The 26,919-nt window shown below is 53.3% G+C and overlaps 2 protein-coding genes across 2 annotated transcripts; one reads left to right on the plus strand and one right to left on the minus strand.

Moving 5' to 3' along the window:
- Positions 1-440: 440 nt before the first annotated feature.
- Positions 441-7,246, minus strand: PRRG2 (proline rich and Gla domain 2). The gene is made up of 8 exons (XM_032388683.1): positions 7,189-7,246; positions 6,375-6,440; positions 5,408-5,505; positions 5,038-5,213; positions 4,851-4,890; positions 2,400-2,535; positions 1,376-1,528; positions 441-1,056 (listed from the first exon to the last, which is right to left on the minus strand). The coding sequence occupies exons 3-8, from the start codon at positions 5,490-5,492 to the stop codon at positions 1,038-1,040; spliced, it is 609 nt and encodes a 202-aa protein (XP_032244574.1). The 5' UTR covers positions 5,493-5,505; positions 6,375-6,440; positions 7,189-7,246; the 3' UTR covers positions 441-1,037.
- Positions 7,247-7,265: 19 nt separating this feature from the next.
- On the plus strand, positions 7,266-23,486 carry NOSIP (nitric oxide synthase interacting protein). Its single transcript, XM_032388682.1, has 9 exons — positions 7,266-7,344; positions 17,455-17,525; positions 18,091-18,196; positions 19,300-19,381; positions 20,882-21,041; positions 21,132-21,250; positions 21,365-21,552; positions 21,686-21,794; positions 21,997-23,486. The coding sequence occupies exons 2-9, from the start codon at positions 17,456-17,458 to the stop codon at positions 22,066-22,068; spliced, it is 906 nt and encodes a 301-aa protein (XP_032244573.1). The 5' UTR covers positions 7,266-7,344; position 17,455; the 3' UTR covers positions 22,069-23,486.
- Positions 23,487-26,919: the final 3,433 nt, after the last annotated feature.

Raw genomic sequence — 26,919 nt, forward strand, 5'->3', positions numbered from 1 at the left:
AGGAGGGGGGAAGGGGGGTTCCCCCTGGAGGGAAAGGGGGGTAGGAGGGACCCCGCTGTCTCCGCCTTTGCCCCGGCGCTTGCAAGAGAGAAGGGAGGGCGCGCGCTCAGGAGGGGGCGTCCCGGGCGGCCCCGGGGTGGGTGCGGGCGCTGGGTGCTCGCTCTCTCGCCGCCGCCGCCGCCGCCTCCTCCTCCTCTGCGCTCACGGTGCAGCCATCTTTGCACAAGGCGGCTGGGGGAGGGGGGAGGGGAAGGGGGGGCGGGCGGCGGGGTGTCTGGCTGCGCTCCGCTTCCTCCCACAATCCCGTGCAAATGCAAAAAAAAAAAAAAAGAGAGAGAGAGAGAGAGAGATACTGAGCGCTAGCAGGGCCTGGGGGTGTAGGGCGCAGCGTTTGTACAGAAAGCCAACTCCGCCGCGCGCAGACGCGCCCGGGAATGCAATTCAGTTTATTTGATTTTTATTTTTTTGCGTTGTTTCACTTTTTGTCTCTTTTACAAAGCATTTTCATTTACGAGAGGAGCTCAACTCCAGTCTCCCGGTGCAACGCGAGCCCTCCCCTAAAAAGCACGTTTGCAAATATGCCCCCCGCCCTTTCCCCGGGTTCCAGAGCGCCTGCGAGCGTGCACCGGGAGCGCACGAAAACATGCGTGTGCATAAGCAGGGCCCTGCGTGTGCGTGGCCCGTGGCACTGTAGGGCGATGGCCTTGTCACACCTGCTCACTCACGCGAGTGGGTATACCCGGCCTACGCGCCGGGGTCCGAGTTTCCACGCACGCCTACCCCGGGGGCGGGAATGGCGGGTAACCCCCCCCCCAAGTCAGGAAAGCCTGGGAGCCCGCGAGTAACCGGGACGAGGGAACACGTTGGCCGGGGATATGCGCGTATCCGTCCTCGGCGGAAACACGTGTGCCAGGGTAGGCCTCGGGCCGGACGACCCCCACTCCCACCACTCCCCGATCTCAGCTATGTAGTTTAAGAGGCCTGGGGGCTCTGGAATCCGCTGTGAATCTGGGGAACCTCGGCTCCGAAGCAGCTCCTCAGCGAGGCCTCCTGAGGCTGCAAGGGGAGGGGCACAACGGGGAGTCAAAGACCCGGCTGTTTTTCCCTCCCTGAACCTAGACCACTCCGACCCGCCCGCGGGCGTCTCAGCCAATCGCAGACCCTCTGGGCGTAAGACCCACCCTCCGGTAAAGCTCCACACGGACAACACTGGGCCACGCCCCCAGATAATTGCATAGGACCCCGCCCCCACGCTCCAAGCCTCGCCCCGGATAATAAGCTCAAAATTCCAAGTCCCGCCCCTGAGCCCACGCCCCTCCTCCCGCAGCATCCTCCCCTCTGCTCCCCACCCCCGGGTAGAAGCCCAGCCCAGTACCTGGTGTAGGGGGGCGGAGGTAGGTCGTGCACCCCAGAGGCCTCCAGAGCCTGCTCGTAGGTGGGGAGGCCTGGGGGTGGGGGTGGGGGTGGAGGCAGGGGCGTCGGTGGGCCTAGGTCGCCCAGGGGACTTAGGGAATTAATGAGCTCAGCCCTGGGGACAGAAAGTACACGGTTAGCCGGGGAAACCTACAGGATAGAGGGACTGGGGAGAAGGCAGGCGGGAAGACCTAGGGACACAGAGACTCTGAGGGTGGCATGGGGACACAAATGGAAGGGAGAAAGAGCGGGGGAAAGAGGGTCACCTTCAGCCTGACCCGGCACACAGAAAAGCACCTCAGAGTGACAGGCAGACGAACAGAGAGGGGCAGACAGAGATTAACTGCTGAGACATACTCTTATTCACAGACACACATGCGTTCCAGCTACACGAGAGCAATGGAGAAAAAGCCCTGCAGAGAGACAGGCAGACACACACAGAAGCAGACACAACACAGAGATACACCCAGTCACAAATTTCCCGGTGCCACTCCTAACAACAAACCCTTCCGAAAAACCCCCAGACCCACCATACTTTGAAGACTGACACTCAAGCACTTTCTTAGACCCTGCCACTGAGAAAGACACGCCTAGACAACTCAGAAGGCGCACACACACACACGTGTGCCTGTCACCACGGAAACTGACATATCACAGACACCCAGAGACCACACGCTGCAGCCTCACCAGATACAATGCAGACAGAGTGATGATCACACATAAACCGGGTACCATGGAGACAGGCGGCAAATACTGATTGAGCTCCTACTGTGTGCCGGGTACTGAGGACATAGTCAGACAAACGGCAATAACCGTACCCGCACGTTCTCACAGACTGACTCTCCACCTGATAGTCTCCCCAGATCCTTCCTCAGTGCCCACCTGTCCCAATCCTTGACTCATCTCTCCTTAGATCCACCCTTCCAACTTCCTCTGCTCACCCTGCTTTCCAGCCCCCAGGCCCCTTCTCTCTGAATCCTCCTTACTCTTGGGGACAGGGCTGCTGGCCTCTACCCCGTCGGCAATGCAGATACCAAAAGGCTCCCAAGCTGGCCAGGACAATGAGCAGGATGCCAGACGTCAGCCCCACAGCCAGGCCTGCTACGTCCACTCGTCCACGCCCTGCAGTGGGGGGATGTGGGGGGCACTGTGTCAGGGGCTGTCACTCACCCCGACAACCCAATGCCTTCCCCCTGAAGGAAGAGTACAGGCCAAGAAGCAAAGCAGAACGGCAGGGGCCACTTCCTAGCTGCATGACCCCAGGCAACTCAACCCACTCATTTCTCTAAGCCTCCATTTGCTGCTCTGTAAAATGGGAACAATAAGTCCTCCCCCATGGGCTATGGAAATTCATTGAGATCAAACACATAAAGGGTCTATGATAACTTCACCTGGGACTAAAAAAATATGGTGGCGGAATCCCCATGGTGACAGAGGCCCCTTCCTGGACAAAGCGTGGCTCAAGTCCCTCCTAAGCAAAATCCATCTGCTAAGAGGGCAATGGACACACTGAAGTTGGGGGTGGGGAGCTCAGGTAGGCAACTGCAGAGGCCCCCACACTGAGCATTACCAGATTTAGCAAATAATAATATATGACACCAATTAAACATTAATTTTAGATACACAATGTATATTTTATAGTGTAAGTATGTCCCTTGGAGTATTTAGAATATACTTATACTAAAAAATTTATTTGTATTTGAAATTCAAATTTTTTTTTTATAAAGATTTTATTTATTTATTCATGAGAGACAGAGAGAGAGAGAGAGAGAGAGGCAGAGGGAGAAGCAGGCTCCCAAGGAGCAGGGAGCCTGATGCGGGACTCGATCCCAGGACCCTGAGATCATGACCTGAGCCGAAGGCAGACGCTCAACCATCTGAGCCACCCAGGCGCCCGAAATTCAAATTTAACTGATGGGGAGGGTGTCCTATGTTTTGTTTTTTTTTTAAGATTTTATTTATTTATTTGAGAGAGAGAATGAGATAGAGTATGAGAGGGGGGAGGGTCAGAGGGAGAAGCAGACTCCCCGCTGAGCAGCGAGCCCGATGCGGGACTCGATCCCGGGACTCCAGGATCATGACCTGAGCCGAAGGCAGTCGCTTAACCGACTGAGCCACCCAGGCGCCCGAGGGTATCCTATGTTTTATCTGGCACCCCTCCCCGCCTCTGGAACATAGTCCCTTTACCACATCCAGGCCACTGAGGGACCAGACCTCAACTCTGAAGGAAGAACAGAATCGCAGGAAGGTTTCTGAATTGACCAGAAGGCTATGAAAAATTCATTTATCAATGGAGGAATTTCGGGATCACCCCCTGCCAACTAACAGATTTTTGGGTGTCTAGAACTCAGGTGGGCCCTTTGCTAGGACCCTAGGCCTTTAGCAATCCAAGGCCACTTATCTGAAGGGAAGCAGACACAGGGAGAACACCAGCTTGGTGAGGCCCTCCTGGGTCTTGCTGCTGGGGAAACTTCCTTTAGCACTGGGTCGGGAGCTTTGCTCAAACAGTAAACCCCAGGCTTTCAGCCCCCTTAGCAAAGAGCTGCGCTGGGAAGGCGGGCCCTCCGGGTTCTGACATGTTTTAGGTGGATTCAAGGAGCCACCAGGCCTTACTAGGCCTGCAGTGAGGTAGTTACCTCCCCTAGCAACCAGGCTCCAATGTGAGGACTCCAGCCCAGACCTAGGGCTTGTTGCTAAGGGGCATCCACCCCTAGCAACCAGGCCACAAGGGGATGGGGCATGTGGTGCAGGGAGGGGGTTCCTCCCTGGGCAGTGGGCCTTGGGTCCTGAGCCTGGCTAGGTGTGGTTGCTAGGGAGGCCTCCTTGGTAACCAGGCCAAGGCCGGGATGGGGCTGTGGGGGAGGGGAAGCCAGCCAGGTAGTGAGTGCTGCAGGCTTCCTTGGTCCGGCCTGGCCAGGCCTGGTTGCTAAGGAGCAGTCCCCCTTAGCAACAAGACTGCAGCCATGGTGGGGCCTTAGAACTCACAGGAAGGGTTGGGGGCGGGCAGCCTGGGAAGGTGAGGATGCACAGGCTTCCACAGCCTGGCCTGGGGTGGCCAGGCCCCGTTGCTAGGGAGCAGTCCCCCTAGCAACCAAGCTGCAGAAGGGCTGGGGCTCTGGACTCCGAAGAAGGACTCAGGTGGGTCGGTGCCTCTGAGCCTGAGGTCTCATAGGCCCCAGGGCTGTAACCCCTCTCCACCTGCACTTCCTTCTTCCTAAAGACATGAGACCTCCTCCAAATAAGGTGTGGTGGGTTCCTCAGGCAGGGGCTCTAGTCTCAAAGGAGGGGACTCTTTTAATAACCACCTCCAGGATACTCAGGGAGCATTGAATTTGGAGGAGGCAAATTTGGGGTAGGGGATGCTGGTTCAACCTCCAGGGGAAAGGGCTGCCTTAGCTGCACAGAACAAGAGCCCCCGCCCCCCCGCCCCAACTCACCTCCTTTGCCATTGTAGATGTAGCTCTCCCAAAAGCGCTCCTTGAAAGGATGGAAGTCGAGCAGGTGGAAAGACAGCATGCCAACGGGGAGATTCCATACCCCCCAAACCAACCCACCCTGATTTCTGAGACCCAGGGTAGAGGGAATTGTGGGCCAGGACATCCCAGGACCTAGAGTGGCTCTCACCGTCAGAGTATTGTCCTCAAAATACTCCCTCGCCTCCTCCCAGGAACACCGCTCCTCATAACACTCCCGTTCCAGGTTTCCTGGCGTGAGCAGCTCCAGGTCCCAGTGATTGGCTCGTGGAATCCGGCTATGGCTTCCTAGAAAGCTCTGGGCCTCTGGGGAGTCCAGGAAGACTCCTGGGCCCAAAGGACACGAAGGACAGAGAAATGGGGAGTTCCTAAGCCTGGGGAACATGGAGGAACCCGAACCTAAGGGGATGGAGAACTATGGCGTTCTGGGAGAGGAGGGGACTAGAAGCAAGGGTTCCTGAGTCAGGGGAAGGTGGATGGAGGTCTGTGCCTGGACACCAGCTCGTCCCTCAAACACTCACCTTGGTCTTGCTCCCCACTGGGTGAGGTGTCTAAGCAGGTGGTCAATCCCAGGTATAGCAGCGGCAGAGAGGGGTAGCCCCTCATATTTTATGAACACCTGAGACCAGGAGTGGGAGAGATAGCAAGTGCCTCAGCCCCTGGGGAATGAGGCAAGGTCACCCCGACTGGACTCTATGGTCCATGATAATAATCATATAATCATAGCAGACCCTTACGTAGCCTGTATTCTGGGCCAGGTCCCTGTGGCAACTCAGTTTAATTTTCACAGCACTGCTATTATTATCCCCATTTTACAGATGAGGAACATGAGGCACAGAGAGGTAAAAGAATTTCCCAAGGTAATACAATTTGCAAGATTCAGAAGCATGATTTGAGTGAAAACAGCGTGCCTCCAGAGACTGGAGCAGGGAGCTTATCTTTTTCTCTACCATGTCTGCAGCACCCAGCACAAATCTTTTTTTGTTTGTTTGTTTGTTTAAGATTTTATTTATTTGACAGAGAGAGACAGCGAGAGCAGGAACACAAGCAGGGGGAGTGGGAGAGGGAGAAACAGGCTTCCGGCTAAGCAGGGAGCCCGATGCGGGGCTCGATCCCAGCACCCTGGGAGCATGACCTGAGCTGAAGGCAGACGCCTAACGACTGAGCCACCCAGGCGCCCCATCCCAACACGAATCTTGACACATAGTAGGTGCTCATAAACATGTCCATCAGTGATCAGGATTCCTTTCTTCTTGGTAATTTCCACCTATACTTGCCTCTCCCTGTGCCCATTGCCACATCCACCCACATAGATCAAAGATCACAGGAGAGGCAAAGAGCCTATATTCTCGGGTCCAGGGGGAGAAGGGAGTGGAGGTCCTGGACTCCTGGGGCTGGGGGATGGGAACTTCTGAGTCCCAGAGGGGCAGGGAGTCAGGAGGCCAGGGTCCCCAAGCCAGGCTCTGCCTCCAGGGGACATTCACTTACCTGCCCAGACCTGTGAGCACTTTCCCTTCTTCTTCAATCGGGGCTTCCTCTGCCAGCTTCGGCCAGCTGTGAATGGGGGACAGGGGAGAGGCGAGGGGAGAGGAAGGAGGGGTTCCCCTCTCCCGGTAATCAAGACGATCCTGGTTTCTGGCAGAGGGGCGGGGTTTGTGATTACCTGCCCTGGGCGGGACTCAGGTAAGGGACAAAGTATTTAAAGGGACCTTAGGATGAAGGGCCTAAGGTCCAGGGACCCCCTGGGAAGCCAGGGTCTCCGACACCGACACCGTGGGGGCACTTAGGGGATTGGATATGTACCTCTTCCCTTGTTGGCCTCCCTGGGATGGAACCTTCCCTGGGTGAGCTCGGGAAATAAATGTCTAGGTCTCCAGATAGCTAGATAGCTAAAAACTGGCGGGAAATGTATGTATGCCTTGGTCCCTGGGGGTAGGTGGACGATGCTGTAGTCAATTCCTATTTCCTGAGGTGATTTGAAGGACTTTGACTTCTGATTTCTCAATTGCTCTGCTCATAAGCTGGGGCCAGAGGAACTGTCCCTTCTCAATTGTCTCTCAACATGCAGTCAGTGACTGATGGACTTGGGGGAGTGAGCTTCCCAATCTCTGGATGAAGTGGCTAATCCTTAAATTCGGACTTGGAGAAACGCGAAGCCTGGGCCTAAGCAGGAAATCGCCCGCCCGGGGAAATGCCTAGTATATACTAAGCGCGCCCCATATTCACGCCAGTTGCACTAACCGGAACCTTCAAGTTGCTACTCCCGTTTCCGGAGGGAGGGAAAGAAGAAGGGAGGACTTACCAAGTCCGACGAGGTATCTCGGCAACTCGGGGCAGATCTACTTCCCGTCTCTTTTGCCGGGCGGAAGTGGGCGAAGCGGAGAGGGAAAACAGCCCTCCTTTCCGGTGTAGGGGCACAGTTGAAGAAACAACGAAGGAACGAGGAGTCGTTTGTAAGGTGAGTTCCAGGCGGTGGCGGGATAACGTTGCTGCGATCGCCTTCCCGCGGGCTAGACTCCTGGGGTCCTGAGGGAGACAGGGACAGGATTTCGAATTCCCGACTCCCTGTCAATCATTAATAGAGCACTCCAGGCCCCCAAGTTTGAAGCTGAACTACATCTCCCAGCATCCCCTGGAGGTAGCTCAGCCTCCATCCGCCAGTTCGGCTGAGAGTTGGTATTTCACGGTAGAGGACGAGGGAACGGGAGTCCCAGGGGGAGGGGAGACTGGGACTCTTGCGGGGGGTGGGGGTGGGGTTTAAGGAGTGGGAGTTGAGGAAGACGGACCCCCCTTTCCTGCCTCAGTTTCCCAGACTGTGGCGGGGAGGGCGGAGGAGATTGTGCAGCCGCCCACCGCCGCCTTTGCACCTTTTTGACAGCCCGTTCCTTCTCCGAGTTGGTGTAGGGTTTGACCTTGTCCTCCGTGGAGCTCTGGCGCCGGCCGACCTGGGTTCTCATCCCCACGGTGCTGTTGGGTCGGTGTGAACTTGGGCCTCGAAGGGTTTCACTTTAATGTTCTATTATGAAAATGGTCAAACTTGGGGCGCCTGGGTGGCTCGGTCGTTAGGCGTCTGCCTTCGGCTCAGGTCATGATCCCAGGGTCCTGGGATCGAGCCCCGCATTGGGCTCCCTGCTCGGCTGGTGGCCTGCTTCTCCCTTTCCCAGTCCCCCTGCTTGTGTTCCCTCTCTCACTGTGTCTCTCTCTGTCAAATAAATAAAATCTTGTATAAATACATAAATATATGCATATATGGCAAATCCTACCCATCGTGACATATCATCCCTAAAGCTTTAAGGATGCATGTTGGAAAAACAAGGGACATTTACAGGACCGCAATACCATCATCACACTTTCCAAAAGCAAAAGTTCTGGAATATTACCTATTACTTGGTCAATAACCAAATCTTCTTGTGTCAAAAATGCCTTTAAAAGAAAAGTTTCATTTGTTTGAATCAGAATCCAGTCAAGTCATTGCTATTATGTCTCTTAAATTCCTCTTAATTTAGAATAGTCCCCTCCACCCCACCCTTTATTCTTCTTGGCATAATTGATTTATGAAAGAAACTGGATCAGGGGCGCCTGGGTGGCTCAGTCGGTTAAGCTTCTGCTTTCAGCTCAGGTCATGATCCCAGGGTGCTGGTATCGAGTCCCGCGTGGGGCCCCTTGCTCAGCGGGAAACCTGCTTCTCCCTCTGCCTGCCACTCCCCCTGCTTGTGCTCGCTCTATCTGACAAATAAAAAATCTTAAAAAAAAAAGAAAGAAAGAAAGAAACTGGATCACTTATTCTGTTGATCATCCCCTCTGGGTATGAATTTGTCTTTTTGTTTTCTTGTAACCTCATTTTACTTATTTCTCCATGCCAGGGGTCAACAGGCCAAACCCAAAATCTGCTGACTTCCTTTTTTTTTTTTTTTTTTTAAACAGAAATCAGATTTATTTATATTTATTTATATAGTTCACCCATTTAAAGTCTACAATTCAGGGGTGCCTGGCTGCTCAGTTGGAGGAGTGTGCAACTCTTGATCTCCGGGTCATGAGTTCCAGCCCCACCTTGGGTGTAGAGATTACTTAAAAATAAAATCTTAAGAAAATAAAGTATACAATTCAGTGGGGTTTTTTGGTGTTTTTTTGTTTTTCTGTTTGTTTGTTTGTTAAGTAGATTCCACATCCGACGTGGGGTTGGAACTCATGACCCCAAGATCAAGAATCGCATGCTCTACCTACAAGCCAGCCAGGCGCCCCTCAGTGGTCTTTAGTATAAACACAGAGTTGTGCAACCATCACCACAGTCAGTTCTAGAACATTTTCATCACTCCAAAAAGAAACCCAGGACCCATTATCCGTCACTCCCCACTCTCCCCTCCACCCCAGCACTAATATCCACTACTCTGTTTTCTGTCACTACGGATATACCTAATCTGGGCATGTCACATAAATGGAATTTTTTTTTTTTTTTTGGACTGGCTTCTTTCAGCATAATGTTTTCAAGGTTAATCCATTCTGTAGCACGTATCAGTACTTCATGCTTTTTATGGCTGAATACTATTCCTTTGTCTGAGGTATACCATAGTTTGTTCATCCATTCATCAGTTGATGAACACTTGAGTTGTTTCCACCTTTTGGCTCTTCTGAATACTATGGATATTTGTGTCCAGAGTTTTTGTGTGGACGTGGTTTCATGTCCGTTGGGAGTGGAATTGCTGCGTCAAACGGTAACTCTGTGTTTCAGCCTTTGAGGAACCGCCAGACTGTTCCAAAGTGGCTGCCCCAGCTTCCATTCCCACTGTCAGTGCATTGAGGGTTCCAGGTTCTCCACACTTGTGGTTCTCTGACCCCCTTTTTTTTTTTTTTTTAAGATTTTATTTATTTGACACACAGAGAGAGAACAAGCAGGGGGAGCCACAGGCAGAGGGAGAGGGAGAAACAGGCTTCCTGCTGAGCAGGGAGCCCGATGTGGGGCTCGATCCCAGGACCCCGGGATCATGACCTGAGCTGAAGGCAGATGCTTAATGACTGAGCCACCAGGCGCCCCAACAAATAATTTTTATTTTTTTTATTTTTTTTTTTATTTTTTTTTTAAGATTTTATTTATTTATCTGAGAGAGAGAATGGGAGACAGAGAGCATGAGAGGGGAAGGGTCAGAGGGAGAAGCAGACCCCCCGCTGAGCAGGGAGCCCGACGTGGGACTCGATCCCGGGACTCCAGAATCATGACCTGAGCCGAAGGCAGTTGCTCAACCAACTGAGCCACCCAGGCGCCCGCAACAAATAATTTTTAAAAAAGATTTTATTTTTAAGTAATCTCACACCCAACACGAGGCTCGAACTCACAACCCCAAGATCAAGAGTCACATGCTCCACCAACTGAGCCAGCCAGGCCGCCCCCCCTTTTGCCCATCTTTAAATTGAGTTATTTGTCTTTTTATTATTGCGTTGTAGCGTTTTTTTGTATATTCTAGATACAGTTCCTTTATTGGATATATGATTTACAACCCCCACTTGTTTTTGTATAACCTACAAATTAAGAATGGTTTTAACATTTTTTAAAAAAGATTTTTATTTATCTATTTGACAGAGAGAGAGAGAGCGAGCACAAGCAGGGGGAATGGGAGAGGGAGAAGCAGGCTTCCCGCTGAGCAGGGGATCCTGGGATCATGACCTGAACCAAAGGCAGACGCTTAACCAACTCAGCCACCCAGGCGCCCCTCTTTTTTTTTTTTTTTTTTAAGTAGGCTTCATGCCCAGCACAGAGCCCAAACCCACGACCCTGAGAGCAAGAGTTGGCAGCAGCTAACTGATCCTATTATGACCTGTCTGAGCCCCCCGCTCTGCCCAGGTGCCAGGCAGTGCTGGGACCCAGACTAGAGTCCTTCCCAGGCCCATCCCTCCAGAGGCTCCTGGCCTGGAGAGGGAAATACTGAGGGATAGCAGCTATATTGGAGGTAACTCAGAGCACAGGGATCACCTAATTCAGCCTGGAGAGATAAGCTTCCCACAGGAGGGGTCTCCTTGATGAAGCCTAGAAGGAAAAAGGGGACAGAATTTCCAGGGGAAGGACGAGGCATGCACTAGCTGTCCCGCTCCACGCTGAGAGTCAGGCCTAGTGCCTCAGGCTGAGGGTCAAGGCCACGGACTCAGACGCCTGGGTCATACCGCAGCTGCAGGATGAGCACCTCCTCTGAGACAGTTTCCTTGTTTGTAGCAATCATTTGTGTGGTTGTGGGATTCAGTGAAGTTAATATGTGTAAAATGCTTAGAAAAGGGCTGGGTTCACCGAACGTCTTAAATAAATGTCAGCCTTGTTTGTTTGTTTAAATATCAGCCATTTTTTTTTTTAAGATTTTATTTATTTGAGAGAGAGAGAGCATGAGCAGGTGAGAGAGGGAGAAGCAGACTCCTCACTGAGCAGGCCGCCCAATGTGGGGCTTGATTCCAGGACCCTGGGATCATGACCTGAGCCCAAGGCAGACACTTAACCGACTGAGCCCCCCAGGCGCCCCTAAACATCAGCCGTTGTTAATAGAGAGTCTCAGATGCTCACTTTTGCCCTTAGGGAACTCTCTCTGTACTGCTTACATTGTGTCCGATTTCTGTCTTTGATTTCCTTGAGTGTAATTAGCCCCTTGGTTTTCCTTTAACACAGAAGCCTCCGTAGGCCTGGAATGGCCTGACACACACCATTTTCGGGAGAGGGGTGTGTAGCATTCTCTAGGTTCGCAAAGGGATCTCTGGCCCCACCAAAAGGTTAAGAACCACTGGCTCAGGATGCAGAAAAAGACAGCTGGGAGAGAATCAGTGACTTGAACACCAAACAGATAGTAGATGATGTTACGGAATCATTAGTGGGTCAGTGGTATCATGGTCGTGCTTTTTTATTTTTTTTATTTTTTTAAAGATTTTATTTATTTATTTGACAGACAGAGACACAGCAAGAGAGAGAACACAGTAGGGGGAGTGGGAGGGGGAGAAGCAGGCTTCCCACTGAGCGGGGAGCCCGATGCGGGGCTCGATCCCAGGACCCTGGGATCATGACCTGAGTCGAAGGCAGATGCTTAATGACTGAGCCACCCAGGCGCCCCTCTGGTCGTGCTTTTTTATTTTTTTTTTTTAAAGATTTTATTTATTTATTTGAGAGAGAGAGTGAGAGAGAGAGCGCAAGAGGGGGTAGGGTTAGAGGGAGAAGCAGACTCCCCGCCGAGCAGGGAGCCCGACGTGGGACTCGATCCCGGGACTCCGGGATCACGACCCGAGCCGAAGGCAGTCGCTTAACCAACTGAGCCACCCAGGCGCCCTGGTCGTGCTTTTTTAAAGTCCGATCTCAGCGCGGTGCTGTTCGAGCTGGAGTCGCTATCCCAAGAGGCTGCGGAGCACTTTGATAAAGTGGCTAGTTTGAGGGACTGGATTTTCTAATTCTTTTATTTTAATTAAGGCCCTTCAAGATTTTATTTATTTATTTGAGGGCGGGGGGGGGTGGAGTAGGCAGAGGGAGAAGCAGACTCCCCACTGAGCAGGAGGCCTGACGTGGGGCTCGATCCCGGGATCCATGAGATCGTGACCTGAGCCAAAGGCAGCCGCCCAACCACCTGAGCCACCCAGGGGCCCCTCATTTTAATTAATTTAAATTTAAGCACTAACACTTGATTGAGTTATTGGAAAACTTTTAAGTACGCTCGGCACAAAGCGGGTATGTGGATGTACCTTTGCAGCAGGAAATCACAAAATCTAAATACAGGTCAAGTATCTCCCGTGAAAATTTCATGTCTGAATTGAAGTGGGCTGAAAGAGGAAAATGCACTCTGGAGTTTGAAGGCTTCGTACAGAAAGGGAACGGGTTGGCCTGTATTCTCAGATGGTGACCTTCCTGGGAGGACTGACAGTTGCCACGTGGTCAAGAAGGCGGCTGGGTTCGAATCCCGGCTCTGTCGGTTCCTAGCTGGGGGGGATCCCGGGAGCCTGTCTTCTCCCCTATAAAGTGGCCATGATGATGAGTGGTTGTGGTTTTGGATAGTTTCTCTCTGAAACACTAGTGACAGCAGATGGTGGTAGTCTTATTTTCCATTTTGAAATTGGCCTTGATGAGGAGACAACCCAGCACGGTGGGTGAAAAGCTCAGCTTCCAGAGAAATCCTGGCCCTGCCACCTGCCAGCCCTTCAGCCCTTGGCCAGTGGTTCTTAAACTCTTTGGTCTCAATGTCCTAAAAGTCATTGAGGACTCCCGAGAACTTTCGTTTTTGTGAGTTCTACCTATCAATATTTGCTGTATCAGAAATTAAAACTGATGCTAAAAATTTTTTTCTGTTGAGATATAATTCACATAACACAAAATTCATCCATTTAAGGTAGTATATTCACGGGGCACCCGGCTGGCTCAGATGGTGGAGCGTGCAACTCTCGATCTCGGGGTCGTGGGTCTGAGCCCCATGGTGGGTGTAGAGATTCCTTAAAAATAAAAATCTTTAAAAAAAATTTAAAGTGGGGCGCCTGGGTGGCTCAGTCATTGAGCGTCTGCCTTCGGCTCGGGTCATGATCCCAGGGTCCTGGGATCGAGCCCTGAGTCGGGCTCCCTGCTCTGCGGGAGGCCTGCTTCTCCCTCTCCCACTCCCCCTGCTTGTGTTCCCTCTCTCGCTGTGTCTCTGTCAAATAGATAAATAAAATCTTTAAAAAAAAAAAATCTAAAGTAGTATATTCACTATTTTGTGCGATCATCACCACTTAACTGATGCCAGAACGTTTTCATCACCCCAAAAAGAAACCTTGTACCTGTTAGTGTTTACTCATCATTTCCCCTTCTCCCAGCCCGTGGCAACCACCAATCCACTTTCTGTCTCTGTGGATTTGCCTCTTCTGGACGTTTCGTATCCGTGGGATCCTACAATATATGGCCTTTTGTGCCAGATTTCTTTCACTTAGCATAATGAACAGATTTTTCTTTTAAGTAAGCTCCACCCCCAACATGGGGCTTGAACTCATGAGCCTGAGATGAAGAGTCACATGCTCCCCCCAGCTGAGCCAGCCAGGTGCCCCTGAAATTTTTTAAACCCAAGGACGCACAAGCACACATTCAGTTAGTGATCAGAGCAGTGACATCCTCACGTGTCACACAGTCTCCGGAAAATGCCACTGTACTCTTGTAAGAGAATAAGAGTAACAAAGGCAGACATATTTTAGTATTAATACGGAAATGGTTTGTGGACACCCTGAAAGCATCTTAGGGAACCCCCCCGGGTCCCCGGACCTGACTTTGAGAACCACTGCCCTGGGCAGTGACTTTGCTTCGAAGCATCCGTTTGCCCATGTGCCAAATGGAGATGGTGACGGGATAGACTTCAGAAAGTGGTTGAGGTTGGACGATCTATGAGATGGGGGTGCAAAGTTGGCATGGGGTGGGGGACTGTTGCCATTATTGCCTGGCCAAGTAGAAAAAAAAAAAGATGCTCCCTCCGTAGCAGCTCCTCTCACTCTTGGAGAGAAAATGTCCCCGGCCATGAAGCCAAAGAGTGTAGAAACCCCTGTTGTTGGCCACAGGACAAGCAGCCCGGTGCCAAGTACCGCAGAGGGTCAAGGCAGTTGACAACTAAGAATAGAGTGGAGAATTTGTCCAGGAGGAGGTCAGCGCGACCTCCGTGAGTGGCAGTTGTGGGGGCTGGGGCGGAAGCCAGAGGGCCCAGGGGAGGGGCTGGTGGCAGGTGAGCTGGGGGAGACAGCAGGTGCTGGACATTTGCCCAAAACCTCGGAGGGTGAGGGAAAGTCGGAGGAGGTTCCGTGGGTCACGTTGGGGTGTTTCACCAAGGTTAGCTCCTGCAAGCAGTGGTGACCACCGCTGGGGTGAAATGTTCTGTGTCTCCACTGGGGTGGTGGTCATGAGGGCATATACATTTGTCAAAACGCATCAAGCTGCATCCTTAAGGTCTGTGCCTCTATGCTATGTCAATATACCGAAGACCAGAAATTGGTTTCTGAGGGAAGACGCCAGTAGGGGGAGAGCGAGATCCACGGCTCAGAGAGAGGTTTGCAGTTCGAGTTCTGGATGTGAAAGACAAATTTCTGAAGGCGACCAGAAGAGGGGTATAAAGACAGAGGTGCTCTTTTTGCATTTGGGGAGCCCTTGGTTGTGCCCCCACCCCCACGCCAGCCTTCTGGACCTTTCTTGCAGCCAGAGAGCTGGAGAGAATATTTCCCGAACACCCCTGTGTGCCAGGCTCTGAGCAGGACTCATGCACTTCTCACGGCAGTCCAATCCTGTCAACTAGATCCCATGGTTATCCCCACTTTTTGCCAAATTAAGCCAAGGCTCAGAGAAAGGAAATGGCCAACCCTGGACTCAAGGCCAGGCTGAAGGTCATCTTGCCCAATCCTTGATCCCTATAACCTATAGCCCCCTCCGGTATCTCCAGCCCCTGGTTGGTCCCCACCCCGTCCGCACAGGGCGTACCCTCTTGTTTGTATGGTCTTCTTTAAAATGTACCGTCTTGGGGCGCCTGGGTGGCTCAGTCGTTAAACATCTGCCTTCGGCTCAGGTCATGATCCCCGGGTCCTGGGATCGAGCCCCGCATCGGGCTCCCTGCTCTGCGGGAAGCCTGCTTCTCCCTCTCCCACTCCCCCTGCTTGTGTTCCTGCTCTCGCTGTCTCTCTCTCTCTGTCAAATAAATAAGATCTTAAAATACAATAAAATGTACCATCTTGGGGCGCCTGGGTGGCTCAGTCGGTTAAGCATCTGCCTTGGGCTCAGGTCATGATCCCAGGGTCCTGGGATCAAGCCCCACGTCAGACTCCCTGCTCAGCTGGGAGTCTGCTTCTCCCTCTGCTTCTGCAGCTCCCCCGGCTTGTGCTCTCCCGTTCTCTCTCTCTGTGTCAAATAAATAAATAAAATCTTAAAAAAAAAAAAGTACCATCATAGGCATGTGTAGATTGGCAGCGATCCTGTTTCATTTCTTACTGTTGTTTCCCTTATTTTTTATACCCAGTATTGCGTTAACATCCACCTATGATGCCTTGCACACACCCAATGGGTTGCATTTTAACAGCTGGGTAGTCTCGAGGATGGGCTGTCAGCACCCATTCTCCCAGGGAGGGACATCCAGTTGCCTCTGACTCCCCTCCGGTGTAAGTAACACCGTTGTGGACATCCGTGGGTATGCTCCCTTGCGGATGTCTCTGAGGATGTCTTTGGAGCACATCACCCAAGTGCAGGGTCGCCTGCGCTTACTTTGTTAAAGTTCCGCCAGCCTGAGTTCTGGGAGGCTGGCCCTGTCCACTCTCCCCGCTGCAATGCCTAAGGGTCCTGTGACCGACCGCACGTCCTCACCAAGTCCTGGTCTTACCCAGCTTTTAGAGTTTCTCCCGCCAGCCTGATGATCGGTGTCAAGTGCTATCTTTTTTTTTTTTTTTAAGATTTATTTATTTATTTGAGAGAGAGAGCACACACATGAGAGCAGGGAGGGTCACAGGGAGAAGCAGGCTCCCCGCTGAGCAGGGAGCCCGATGCGGGACTCGATCCCGGGACTCCAGGATCATGACCTGAGCCGAAGGCAGTCGCCTAACCAACTGAGCCACCCAGGTGCCCCTGTCAAGTGCTATCTCACTGTCGTTTCCATCTGAGGAGAATTGAGTGTCTCCCCACACACGCGTTAGTCTTTGAGCTGCTTCTTCCATAAATTGCCCCTTGTTCACGTCTTCTGCTCCTTTTCCTGCTGGGGTAGCTGTTTTTTTTCTTGTTGATTTGCCAGAGTTCCGTGTACCTAGCTCTGCTAGGATGCTTGTTTTGAAGATGTGAATTTATTCCAGTGTAATTGGTAAGGTTAGGCAACAATTCGAGCAGAATGCGGATTTCGCCTTTGCTTACAGATGATCTCACCCACCCAGGAGAAAGAGTACTGCACTCAGTTGTGTGAGCCTGTAGGCATCCACAAAGCACACACGCACACCCCGAACAGAGCATCTCCAGGCCCGTCACCTCCCCGATGTGTGTAAGGAGCTGCACCCATTCTCATCTGCTGCTAGAACTTTTTTGGATTTCAAATCACCCTCCCTCTACCCCCTCAGAGTAACTTACAACGTGCACCCCTTCCGATGCCTGCTTCTACAAGCAAAGTGTAGGTCTTTTTCAAAGTAAAATGCCATCTTCCTTTTTGGAGTGTATAGATATATCTTCGTAACCACTTCACGTGTGTAAGACCGTCCTCCCCTGGGGACGCCTGGTTGGCTCAGTTACACGCCTGCTTTCGGCTCAGGTCATGATCTCAGGGTCCTGAGATCGAGTCCCACATCGGGCAGGGAGCCCGCCTCTCCCTCCGCTCCTACCCCCACTCGTGCGCACACTCTCTCTATCAAATAAATAAAATCGTTAAAAATAATTAAATAAATAAAATGCAGATCAGAGAAGAAACAGCCCATAAGTCTTGCTCTGCTGCCCCTTTAGCAGTTTGTTTAAAAAAATAGTAATGTCCTCCCCTGACCCACCCCCAGTTTTCCCATCTGGCGGGGGCAGGGTCAGATCAGCTCTGAGGGCCCCGTCCTCCCTATGGACTCCCTCCACCACAGCCCTGTGACTATCCCCTCCTTCCCTCAGGATGACACGGCATGGCAAGAACTGCACGGCAGGAGCTGTCTACACCTACCACGAGAAGAAGAAGGACACAGGTATTGGGTTTGGCAGGGGGACAAATGTCTCTTGAAGTCACCATCCCCCCTCTGCCCCTCTGGTTGTGCCTTCTGGCCATGTCTCTCCCCCCACCCCCGACTGATGGTCATGACCTTATGAGGAACAGCCCGCGTGATCCCGCAGCCCTCCCCCGCCCCAGTGATGGGCACTTCTGTACGTGACCTCATCTAAGACTCCCAGCCTCCCACTGAGGAAGGAATCGCTGTTGTCGCGGCAGAACTGAGGCCCAGGGAGATACAGGCCCTTGAGTTTGGTCATAGAGCCAGAGGGGCGGAGGGGAGTCAGCCGTGAGCCTCTCTACCCAGCTACCTCAGTGACAGGGCCTGTCTGTCACTTACCCTCTGGATGGACACCTTCCTGTGGGTCGTGCCCCTGCCCCCAACACAGAGACACACAGACACACAGCCCAAGCGCTTGACTGCCTGTTTCTCAGAGTGTCCCCCCTCCCCACCCCGCCTCCAAGTTCTCTCTGTGCCTTTCTCTTGGGGTTCGGCACGGGGCACATCTCCTGGCCCTCCATCCCTCTGTCTGTCTCTGTCCCAGCGGCCTCGGGCTACGGGACCCAGAACATTCGCCTGAGCCGCGATGCCGTCAAGGACTTCGATTGCTGCTGCCTCTCTCTGCAGCCCTGCCATGACCCTGTCGTCACGTGAGCCGGGGAGCTGCAGGGAGGGGGCCGCGTGCGTGGGTCTGGCCGCCTGCACAGCTGGGGCGCCCTGGGCAAGCCCCTCCACCTCTCAGAGCCTCAGTGTGCTCATCCAAGACATGGGCGTGATCCTAACGTGTTCCACGGGGTGTGGAAAAGAATACATTTGTAATAGAGGGTAGGGCCCTTGGAACATTGCCTGGCGCATAATAACAGCTCATGTGCGGACGCTCACTGTTACCTGCCTCACGGCCTGGCGGAGGCTTCAGGGAGATCGTGGGTACAAGGTGCTTAGTCTAGTGACTGAATATGGGCTCGGTGTGCGGGTCTGTGTTACAGATAGTGACGGCCGGGTGGGTCTTTCCCCGCATGACCAGCCCCATCTAGGGTCCCTGAGGCCACGTTCAGGTTCAGGGGTTCATGAGAAGAACTCACAGAACTCGGGGAGGTAGTTCTAGTCAGTGACAGCTTGTGACAGTAGGAAGAGGGACATTAAGTCAGCAAGGGGGAAAACGTGGGGCAGAGCCCGGGAGGGACCAGGAGCGAGCCTCTAATCATCCTCTCCTGACAGAGTCCCAGGGACAGCAACAAGGTGTGACAAGAGGCCAGAGTGCTGCCCAGCGGGGAAGCCCACCTAAGGCCCTGGTGTCCGGTGTCCGGGGATTTTATTGGAGGCTGGTCCTGGAGGCATGGCTGACCTCCGTGGGGCTGACCTTGGTCTCCAGCCCCTCTGGAGGTCTGATACCACACGGCCCAAGCCCCCACCTCCACCTCCCACCCCTGCCCCAGGTGAACTAAGACACTTTTATCAGGCAGCAGATTCCAGGAGCTCCAAGGTTCCCTCCTGGGAGCTGGTCAAGGGCCAGTCCTTTGTTTGGAAGGTGCAGGGATCGGATCACCCAGGCCCGCTGAGTTAACCCTCTACAGCACAAGATTCCGCCCCCCCGCCCCACGCATGTCAGAGCAGATTATAAAGCCTGGAAAATGGAAATGGTCTGGTCCACCTCAGGGTGCACTGAGCACTGAGTGATCTGCTCCCTGTAAGAGGCTTTAGTGGGTGCCCAGGGCAGGGAGCTGACACTTCTCACCCTGTCCTGTCTTTACAGCCCGGATGGCTACCTGTATGAGCGGGAGGCAATTCTGGAGTACATTTTGCACCAGAAGAAGGAGATCGCCCGGCAGATGAAGGTGACGGGGGTGGGGGAGGGGGCAGGGGCAGGGTGTGAGCTCACAAGCTCACAAGCAGAGCCAGTCTGGGCTTCCTTTCTGAGTTCCTTTTCCCTCTGAGCCTTTGCCCGGGCTGTTCCTGCTGCCTGGTGCACCATCCCCTCCCACTTGTGGTTAAATTCTTCTCCTCCAGATATCAGCCCAGGTGTTGCCTCCTCTGACCTCCTGCTAGTCCAGGGCCCCCAGGGTCTGCCCTTGCCACCTCTTCTCTTGACACTTGTCATGGGTGTGATTCTGCATGTGGCCAACATGTGCCCACTTCCCCCGCCAGACGGCAGGCCCCAGGGGCAGGGAACAAACCTCTTGCCCACCCCCTGGCCCTAGGTTTTCCATGAATACTTGTTGAATTAACTGATGTCACCTCATCTCTCTGGGCCTCCGTTTCAGTAGCTCCAAAATGGGCCAACGGAGTCAAATCAGAGGGCGCCCGCAGGGCATGCGGTAGATGCCCACAGGTCAGATTTCTCAAGGCCTTTACTTGGAGCCGCGCCCACCTTCCATGGGTGAACTATTTTCATGGATAGGAGGGACCCCGTTTATCACCGTGTGTGAGGCACAGCTGGCCTGCCTCCCTGCTTTTCTGGCCAGGCTTCACAGAGCTCCAGAAAGGCGGCGGGCTAGATTCTTGCTGAGCCTTCTGTCTTGAGCGAGGGGCTTCCCCTGCGCCCATGACCCCCTGCATGGTCTAGTGGCTGCCTGGGTGCTCCCTCCTCACGGTGACCATGCCAGAGGCCGTCCTGAGCACCAGTCACCCTCAGTGTTCTCCTCCCTCAGCTGGGGGACTCAGGGCAGTCTCAGCTGAGCACCACGTCCCTGCGTCCGCGCACGCGCACACCCACACGGCCCGCGCAGTCAAGGCTCGGTGAATGTCAATTGCTTCTTACTCTCCTGGAACTCGCCTCCAGGGCCGGACAGGGTCTACCGTACGTACACTGTAAAATATAACATGGCCCACAGGTGCATTTATGGAGCGCTTGCTATGTGCCAGGCAAGGTTTTAAAAAAGCGTTTCCAAAACTCATCCTGCATAACCCAGAGAGCCTGCGAGGTAGGTCGCGGTTGTTAGCCCGATTTACAGACGAAGAAACTGAGACCAGGAGAAGTCACAGCACTTACTGGAAGCCAAAGAGCTCATCAGTGACAGAGGCAAGGTTTAAGTCTGGCCATCTGTCTCCTGCCAAGCTGCTGACCACTCTGCTGCCCAGGAACAGAGAAGCCACTGAATCCCAAACCAGCGACCTGCCCTGCAGTAGGGGAAGGGACAAGCAAGGGTAGCAGAGCCACACCATAGATCACAGCATATTAAAGGTTCACACCCTGGCAGTCCCCAGCCTCTACGAACAGTGCCAGGATTGTCCCCTTTGTAGGCCTCAGTTTACCCACCTGTGAAATGGGAAGAGCCACCCTCAGACTCACAACCCACAGGGAGACGCATAGTCCACTCCTTTCTGGCTGTCCACAGGCCTATGAGAAGCAGCGGGGTGCCCGGCGTGAGGAGCAGAGAGAGCTGCAGCGGGCTGCGGCCCAGGACCAGGTGCGGGGCTTCCTAGAGAAGGAGGCAGCCATCGTGAGCCGGCCCCTCAACCCTTTCACGCCCAAGGCTGCCTCGGAGAACAGCCCAGGTGAGGGGGAGCCGACTTGCAAGTGAGTGGGGGTCCCGCGGGACCGGGTGCTTCCCCGGGTGTGGCATCCGAACCCATTTCCCCTTGCAGATGATGCCCGACCTGGGTCCAGTGCAGGCCCCACAGGCAAGGACAAGGACAAAGCGCTGCCCAGCTTCTGGATCCCGTCCCTGACCCCCGAGGCCAAGGCCACCAAGCTGGAGAAGCCTGTGAGCATCCCCAGCACCTGAGCAACCCCCTTCCCTGCCTGAGACCCCCCCCATCCTCCCTACACCTGGCCCCAGCCCCGCCTGCTGACCCTGCCTCCCTTCTGTCGCGCGCAGTCGCGCACCGTGACCTGCCCTATGTCCGGGAAGCCACTGCGCATGTCGGACCTGACCCCCGTGCGCTTCACGCCGCTCGACAGCTCCGTGGACCGCGTGGGGCTCATCACTCGCAGTGAACGCTACGTGTGCGCTGTGACCCGCGACAGCCTGAGCAACGCCACGCCTTGCGCCGTGCTGCGGCCCTCGTGAGTCACGCGAGTCGCCAGGGGGAGGATCCCGGGACCTGCCGGGCGGGGCGGGGCGGGGCTCGGGGGGGTGGCCCTCCCTCGTCGGGGCGGGGCCTCTGATCGGTGCCCCCGACCCTCACGCTCACCGCAGTGGGGCCGTGGTCACCCTGGAGTGCGTGGAGAAGCTGATTCGGAAAGACATGGTAGACCCCGTGAACGGGGAGAAGCTGACGGACCGCGACATCATCGTGCTGCAGCGGGTAAGCAGCGACCCACGTCCCCGGCCGCGCTCTGCAAGGCCCCGCCCCCTCTCCTTCCCCTCCGCCCCCCCCGGGACCCCGCCCCTCCTGGGAGGCCAGCCTGCCCCGGGGTCCTGCGTCACCTTACCGGGTTTAGGACCCCCCCCACCGCCCCTGCAGCCCGACCTGCCCCCACCTTGGCCTTGTCCTCCCACCTCCCCAGGGCGGCACGGGCTTCGCGGGCTCCGGAGTGAAGCTGCAGGCTGAGAAGTCGAGGCCAGTGATGCAGGCCTGAGTGCACGGGAGACCAAATAAACGGGCTTGGACTCACTGGCCTTGTGGTGCCTTCCTAGGCTGCGCTGGAGCCCTGGGGCCCCCCAGGCAGCCCTCCAGCGTGTGCCTGCTGCAGCGGCCGGAGCCCGAAGGCCAGGGCTCATTTTAAGGGTGGTGTGACGTTAGGAGTAAAACCTGACCTGAACGCACACGCGCCCCATTAATGTTGGGTGAGAGTAGCCAGAAGTCGGAGTCCGAAGCGCGTGCACACGAAGGCGCCACTTGAACAGGCTCCGTAGAAACCCCCTCGCATCTTTTTGAGTTACGCCGCATTCGAAGCCCGTGAGACGTTCTGGAAGGTGTCTCTCAAAGTAAAGTGTGGTAAGACAGCCAAAGGAAGCCAAATGCGGTGAGCGCGAGCAGCAGGCTCCCAGTCTAGAGAAGGCAGGCAGGAGCCCTGCCCTCTGACACTTGATGGCAGAAGGCCAAGACCAAGAAGAAAGCCCTCCTCCAGAGGCTTGCATAGGCTGCCGGGGGCACAGGACCTGGCAGGGGTGAGGAGCAGAGCCTGCAGGGGCGAGGAGGCCGCAGAGCCTGGGGCCTGGCGGGCCTGCCTGCAGTAGGCCTGGCTAGGAGCACAGGGGGGCTCTCGGAGCTTTGTTCTTAATGACTGTTGACTCACAACAGCAACCCTGGGCCGTGTGCGAGGCAGAGCATAGGGTCAACCAAAGATCACAAAGATCAAGCCTTAACATTCCAAGGATCGCCTCTCTGAGCGATACCTAGGTTCTGTCCTTCCACATCTTTCTCCACATAGTACACACACAAGTGTTTTCAACCAGCGTGACCTCTCAGTGCACATACCGTTCTGTTGGGTGAACAAGCTCTACCTTTTCACTTCTGTAAAAGTAAAAGGTCTCATCTGATGCCCAGACCCGATTCAAAGGACCAGGAAGTATCCTTCACTGCCCTTTGCTGAAGCCCCTGGTACATCCGGCTGCAGAGGAAGGTTGTAGCAGGAGGTGGGTGGTGTCGCCCTTGCACCCTGGGGACCCCCCACACACACCCAGAATTTGCTGCCCTAAATGCTTCTAGAACCTTCTCTGTGTCCCTAAGAGCCCTCACACCCTACTCTTGGGACCCCAATCCCTGGAAACTGGTTGCAGCTGCCATTCAAGGAGCCCTTGACGTCTGGGCCTATCAATCTATGGTTCTCTTGAGTCCTGGGAGAGGGATGCTTGTACCCATTTCACAGAACAGCCTACTGAGTCTGAGAAAACACACTTGCCCAAAGTCACACTGCTCAAACCTGTAGCAGAAGCCAAATTCACTTAGAAGTCAGCCACCTCCAGAGACCTCCCCACCCCCAGCCCTGCCCTTCCTCCCATCCTCTCTACCCTTCCTCCCCCAGGTAGTCCCACACTGTCACCCCAAAGACCTCTCCCCCCGACGCCTGGGTGGCTCAGTCGGTTGGGTGTCTGCCTTTGGCTCAGGTCATGATCCCAGGGTTCTGGGATCGAGTGCCACATTGGGCTCACTGCTCAGTGGGGAACCTGCTTCTCCCTCTCCTCCCTGCTCCTACTCTCTCTCACTATCTCTGTTGCTATCTCTCTCTCAAATAAAGTCCCCTACGATTATTGAAAAAAAAAAAAAAGACCTCTCCCCCTTAAACTCCCACCCAATCCTTTCTATCTAGAGTGTTCTAGGTCACCCCCTTCCTTAGTCCCTAAATAATGCCCCCAGTCCTCAGCCTCTTTCTCAAGAGCCCACAACCACCCCTGGGTCCTTCCAGTTCTCTCTCAGCCCCCTCAAGGACTCCAATCTTGCTCATGTGTGTTCAGACGACCCCCCACCCCAAATAAAAGCTTCAAGGATTCCCAATCTTGCACCTTTGTTTCCACAAGGAATCCAAATCCCACTGATTCACAGGCCCTTCGAGACACCCTTTGTGGGGAGGCGATGGGGTGCATGTCAAGGTCCTTGCTCCAAGAAAGTAGTTTCCTTTGAGGTTTTGAAGGTGACAAGGAGAGAAAGCAAGAGTCTGACCACAGCTTCAGCTACAGCTGCAGAAGGGAGAGAAGGAAGTGGAAAAAAAAGGTTGCCTTTTCTCAGCAGAGGTTCTGTAGACACTGGTCTAAAGTTGAGAGCAAGAAAGGGGAGGCAGGGCTTACCTCCAGCGGGGTGTTCCTACAGGGGCTCCAGCCTCAACTGGCTCACGGAGGGCACATAGAAAACTGAAATTCTGGGGCGCCTGAGTGGCTCAGTCGGTTGGGTGTCTGCCTTCGGCTCAGGTCATGATCCCAGGGTCCTGGGGTCGAGCCCCGCATCAGGCTCCCTGCTCAGCGGGGGAGCCTGTTTCTCTCTCTCCCTCTGCTCTGCCTACTTATGATCTCTTTCTCTCTCAAATAAAATAAAATCTTAAAAAAAAAAAAGAAAACTGAAATTCTTTTTTTTTTTTTTTTTTTTTTGAGAGGGAGAGACGGGTGGCAGGGGGGTAAGAGCAGAGGAAGAGAGAGAATCTTAAGCTCCAACTCAGGGCACCATGCAGGGCTCGATCTCACAACCCTGAGATCATGACCTGAGCCTAAATCAAGAGTCAGACGCTTAACCAACTGAGCCACCCAGGTGCCCCTGCAATTCTTAAGGTTTTTAAATAGGGAGATTTATTCTGGAAAGGGAAAACTACATAGACAGGGAGCAAATCCTTGGTGGGCAAGGGAGAGGAAGGGATGGCCTAGGAAGGAGGGGAGAGCAAGAGACTTTGGGGGAGGGGCAATAACTGTATCTTGATTGTGGTTACATGACTGATTCATCAAAATTCATAGAACTGTAACCAAAAAGCAGACTGTGTGAGTTAAAGAACAAATTTAGAAATTTTTAAAAGGGGATTTCATGTGAGTAGATTTCCATTTCTCTCTAAAAAATGAACTTAGGGGCGCCTGGGTGGCTGAGTCATTGAGCGTCTGCCTTTGGCTCGGGTCCTGGGATCAAGCCCTGCGTCGGGCTCCCTGCTCAGCAGGAAGCCTGCTCTCCTCCCACTCCCCCTGCTTATGTTCCCTCTCTCTCTGTCAAATAAATAGATAAAATCTTTAAAAAATGAAATAAAATAATAAATGAACTTAGTGGGGCGCCTGGGTAGCTCAGTCGATTGAGCATCCAACTCTTGATTTTGGTTCAGGTCATAATCTCAGGGTCATGGGATCGAGCCCCTCATTGGGCTCCTTGTGTGGTGGGTGACGGGGAGTCGGCTTCAGATTCTCTCTCTCTCTCTCTCTCCCTCTGCCCCTCCCTCACCTCTCTCAAATAAATCTTTTTTTTTTTTTTAAGATTTTATTTATTTGAGAGAGATCAGAGAGAGAAAGAGAGCACAAGCAGAGGGGAGGGACAGAGGGAGAAGCAGACTCCCCGCTGAGCAAGGAGCTGACTCAGGGCTCCATCCCAGGACCCTGGGATCATGACCTGGGCCACAGGCAGGCACCCCTCAAACATAAATCTTTTTTAAAAATCCACCTAGTGATTCCACTCCTAGGAATATACCCAGGAACACTGAAAACCTGTCCATGCAAAAACTTACATGAAGGCACTAATCACATTAGCCAAAGAGTAGAAAAAACACAAATGTCCATCAAGTGATGAATGGACAAACAGAACCTGGCATGTTCACACAGTGGAATATTATTCAGCCATAAAAATGAAGTACTGATACCTGCTACGATGTGGATGAACTTTGAAAAACAGTATGCCAAGTGAAAAGCCAGACACAAAAGGTCACCTACTGTATGATCCCTACTATATAAAATGTACAGATAGGCAAATCCATAGAGACAGGAAGTAAATGAGTGATTGCCAAGGGGCTGAAGGGAGGAGGGAATGGGGAGTGACTAAACCAGGACTAAGGGTCCTGGTTTACTATGGGGTGCGGGGGATGAAAATGTTCTAGAATTAGTGGTGATGGATGCACAACCTTGTCAATCACTGAATTTTACACTTTAAAGGGTTCATTTTATAGTATGTCAGTTGCATTTCAGTTTTTTTCTTTTTTTTTTTTTTTTTTGAGAGAGAGAGAGAAAGCGTGCACACTCAAGAGGAGGGGGGAAGGGCAGAAGGAGACAGAGAAAAAAATCTCAAGCAGTCTCCACACCCAGCATGGAGCCCGACATGGGGCTCTGTCTCAGGACCCTGAGATCACGACCTGAGCCAAAACCAAGAGTTTTACGCTCAACTGACCCAACTACCCAGGCGCACCTCCCCCCAGTTTTTTTTTAAATCAGGAGATCTGGGGTGCCTGGGTGGCTCAGATGGTTAAGCATCTGCCTTTGGCTCAGGTCATGATCTCAGGGTCCTGGGATCCAGCCCCATATCGGGCTCACTGCTCAGTGGGGAGCCTGTTTCTCCCTCTCCCTCTGCTGCTCCCCCTGCTTGTGCGCTCTCTGTCAAATAAAATCTAAAAAAAAAGGAAAAGAAGAAAGAAAGAAAGAAAGAGAGAGAGAGAGAAAGAAAGAGAAAGAAAGAAAGAAAGAAAGAAAGAAAGAAAGAAAGAAAGAAAGAAAGAAAGAAAGAAAGAAAGAAAGAAAAGAGAAAGAAAAGAGAAAGAAAGAAAGAAAAAAGAAAAGAAAGAGAAGATCTGACATCATCAGAGACCCCACCTAGTTGCTTCTCCCGGGCTGGCTCTCAAAAGCATGTGGATTTAGACCACACTGATCTAGAACTGTGGATTTAGACCACACTGATCTAGTACATGAAAGAACTAAAAGCAGAAACAGTTCAGAAGATCCTTCGGAGAAAAGGGAACTTTTTTTACCACGCTGGTAGATACGGAAACTGGAGCAGTAATTTGACAATATCTAGTCAAAGCTAAAGATATGCCAACCCC

This window comes from Phoca vitulina, unplaced genomic scaffold, assembly GCF_004348235.1.
Source record: "Phoca vitulina isolate PV1807 unplaced genomic scaffold, GSC_HSeal_1.0 scaffold52, whole genome shotgun sequence".
NCBI lineage: Eukaryota > Metazoa > Chordata > Mammalia > Carnivora > Phocidae > Phoca > Phoca vitulina.

What these genes read in the sequence shown, in the direction of transcription:
- PRRG2 (XM_032388683.1), bottom strand. Translation starts at nt 5,492, where the DNA reads ATGAGGGGCTACCCCTCTCTGCCGCTGCTATACCTGGGATTGACCACC. An exon ending in CAGTGGGGAGCAAGACCAAG is followed by an intron (nt 5,214 to 5,407) that starts GTGAGTGTTTGA and finishes CTTTGGGCCCAG; the next exon opens with GAGTCTTCCTGGACTCCCCA. An exon ending in CATCTACAATGGCAAAGGAG is followed by an intron (nt 2,536 to 4,850) that starts GTGAGTTGGGGC and finishes CCCCCACTGCAG; the next exon opens with GGCGTGGACGAGTGGACGTA.
- NOSIP (XM_032388682.1), top strand. Translation starts at nt 17,456, where the DNA reads ATGACACGGCATGGCAAGAACTGCACGGCAGGAGCTGTCTACACCTAC. An exon ending in CGAGAAGAAGAAGGACACAG is followed by an intron (nt 17,526 to 18,090) that starts GTATTGGGTTTG and finishes TCTCTGTCCCAG; the next exon opens with CGGCCTCGGGCTACGGGACC. An exon ending in TGCCATGACCCTGTCGTCAC is followed by an intron (nt 18,197 to 19,299) that starts GTGAGCCGGGGA and finishes CTGTCTTTACAG; the next exon opens with CCCGGATGGCTACCTGTATG.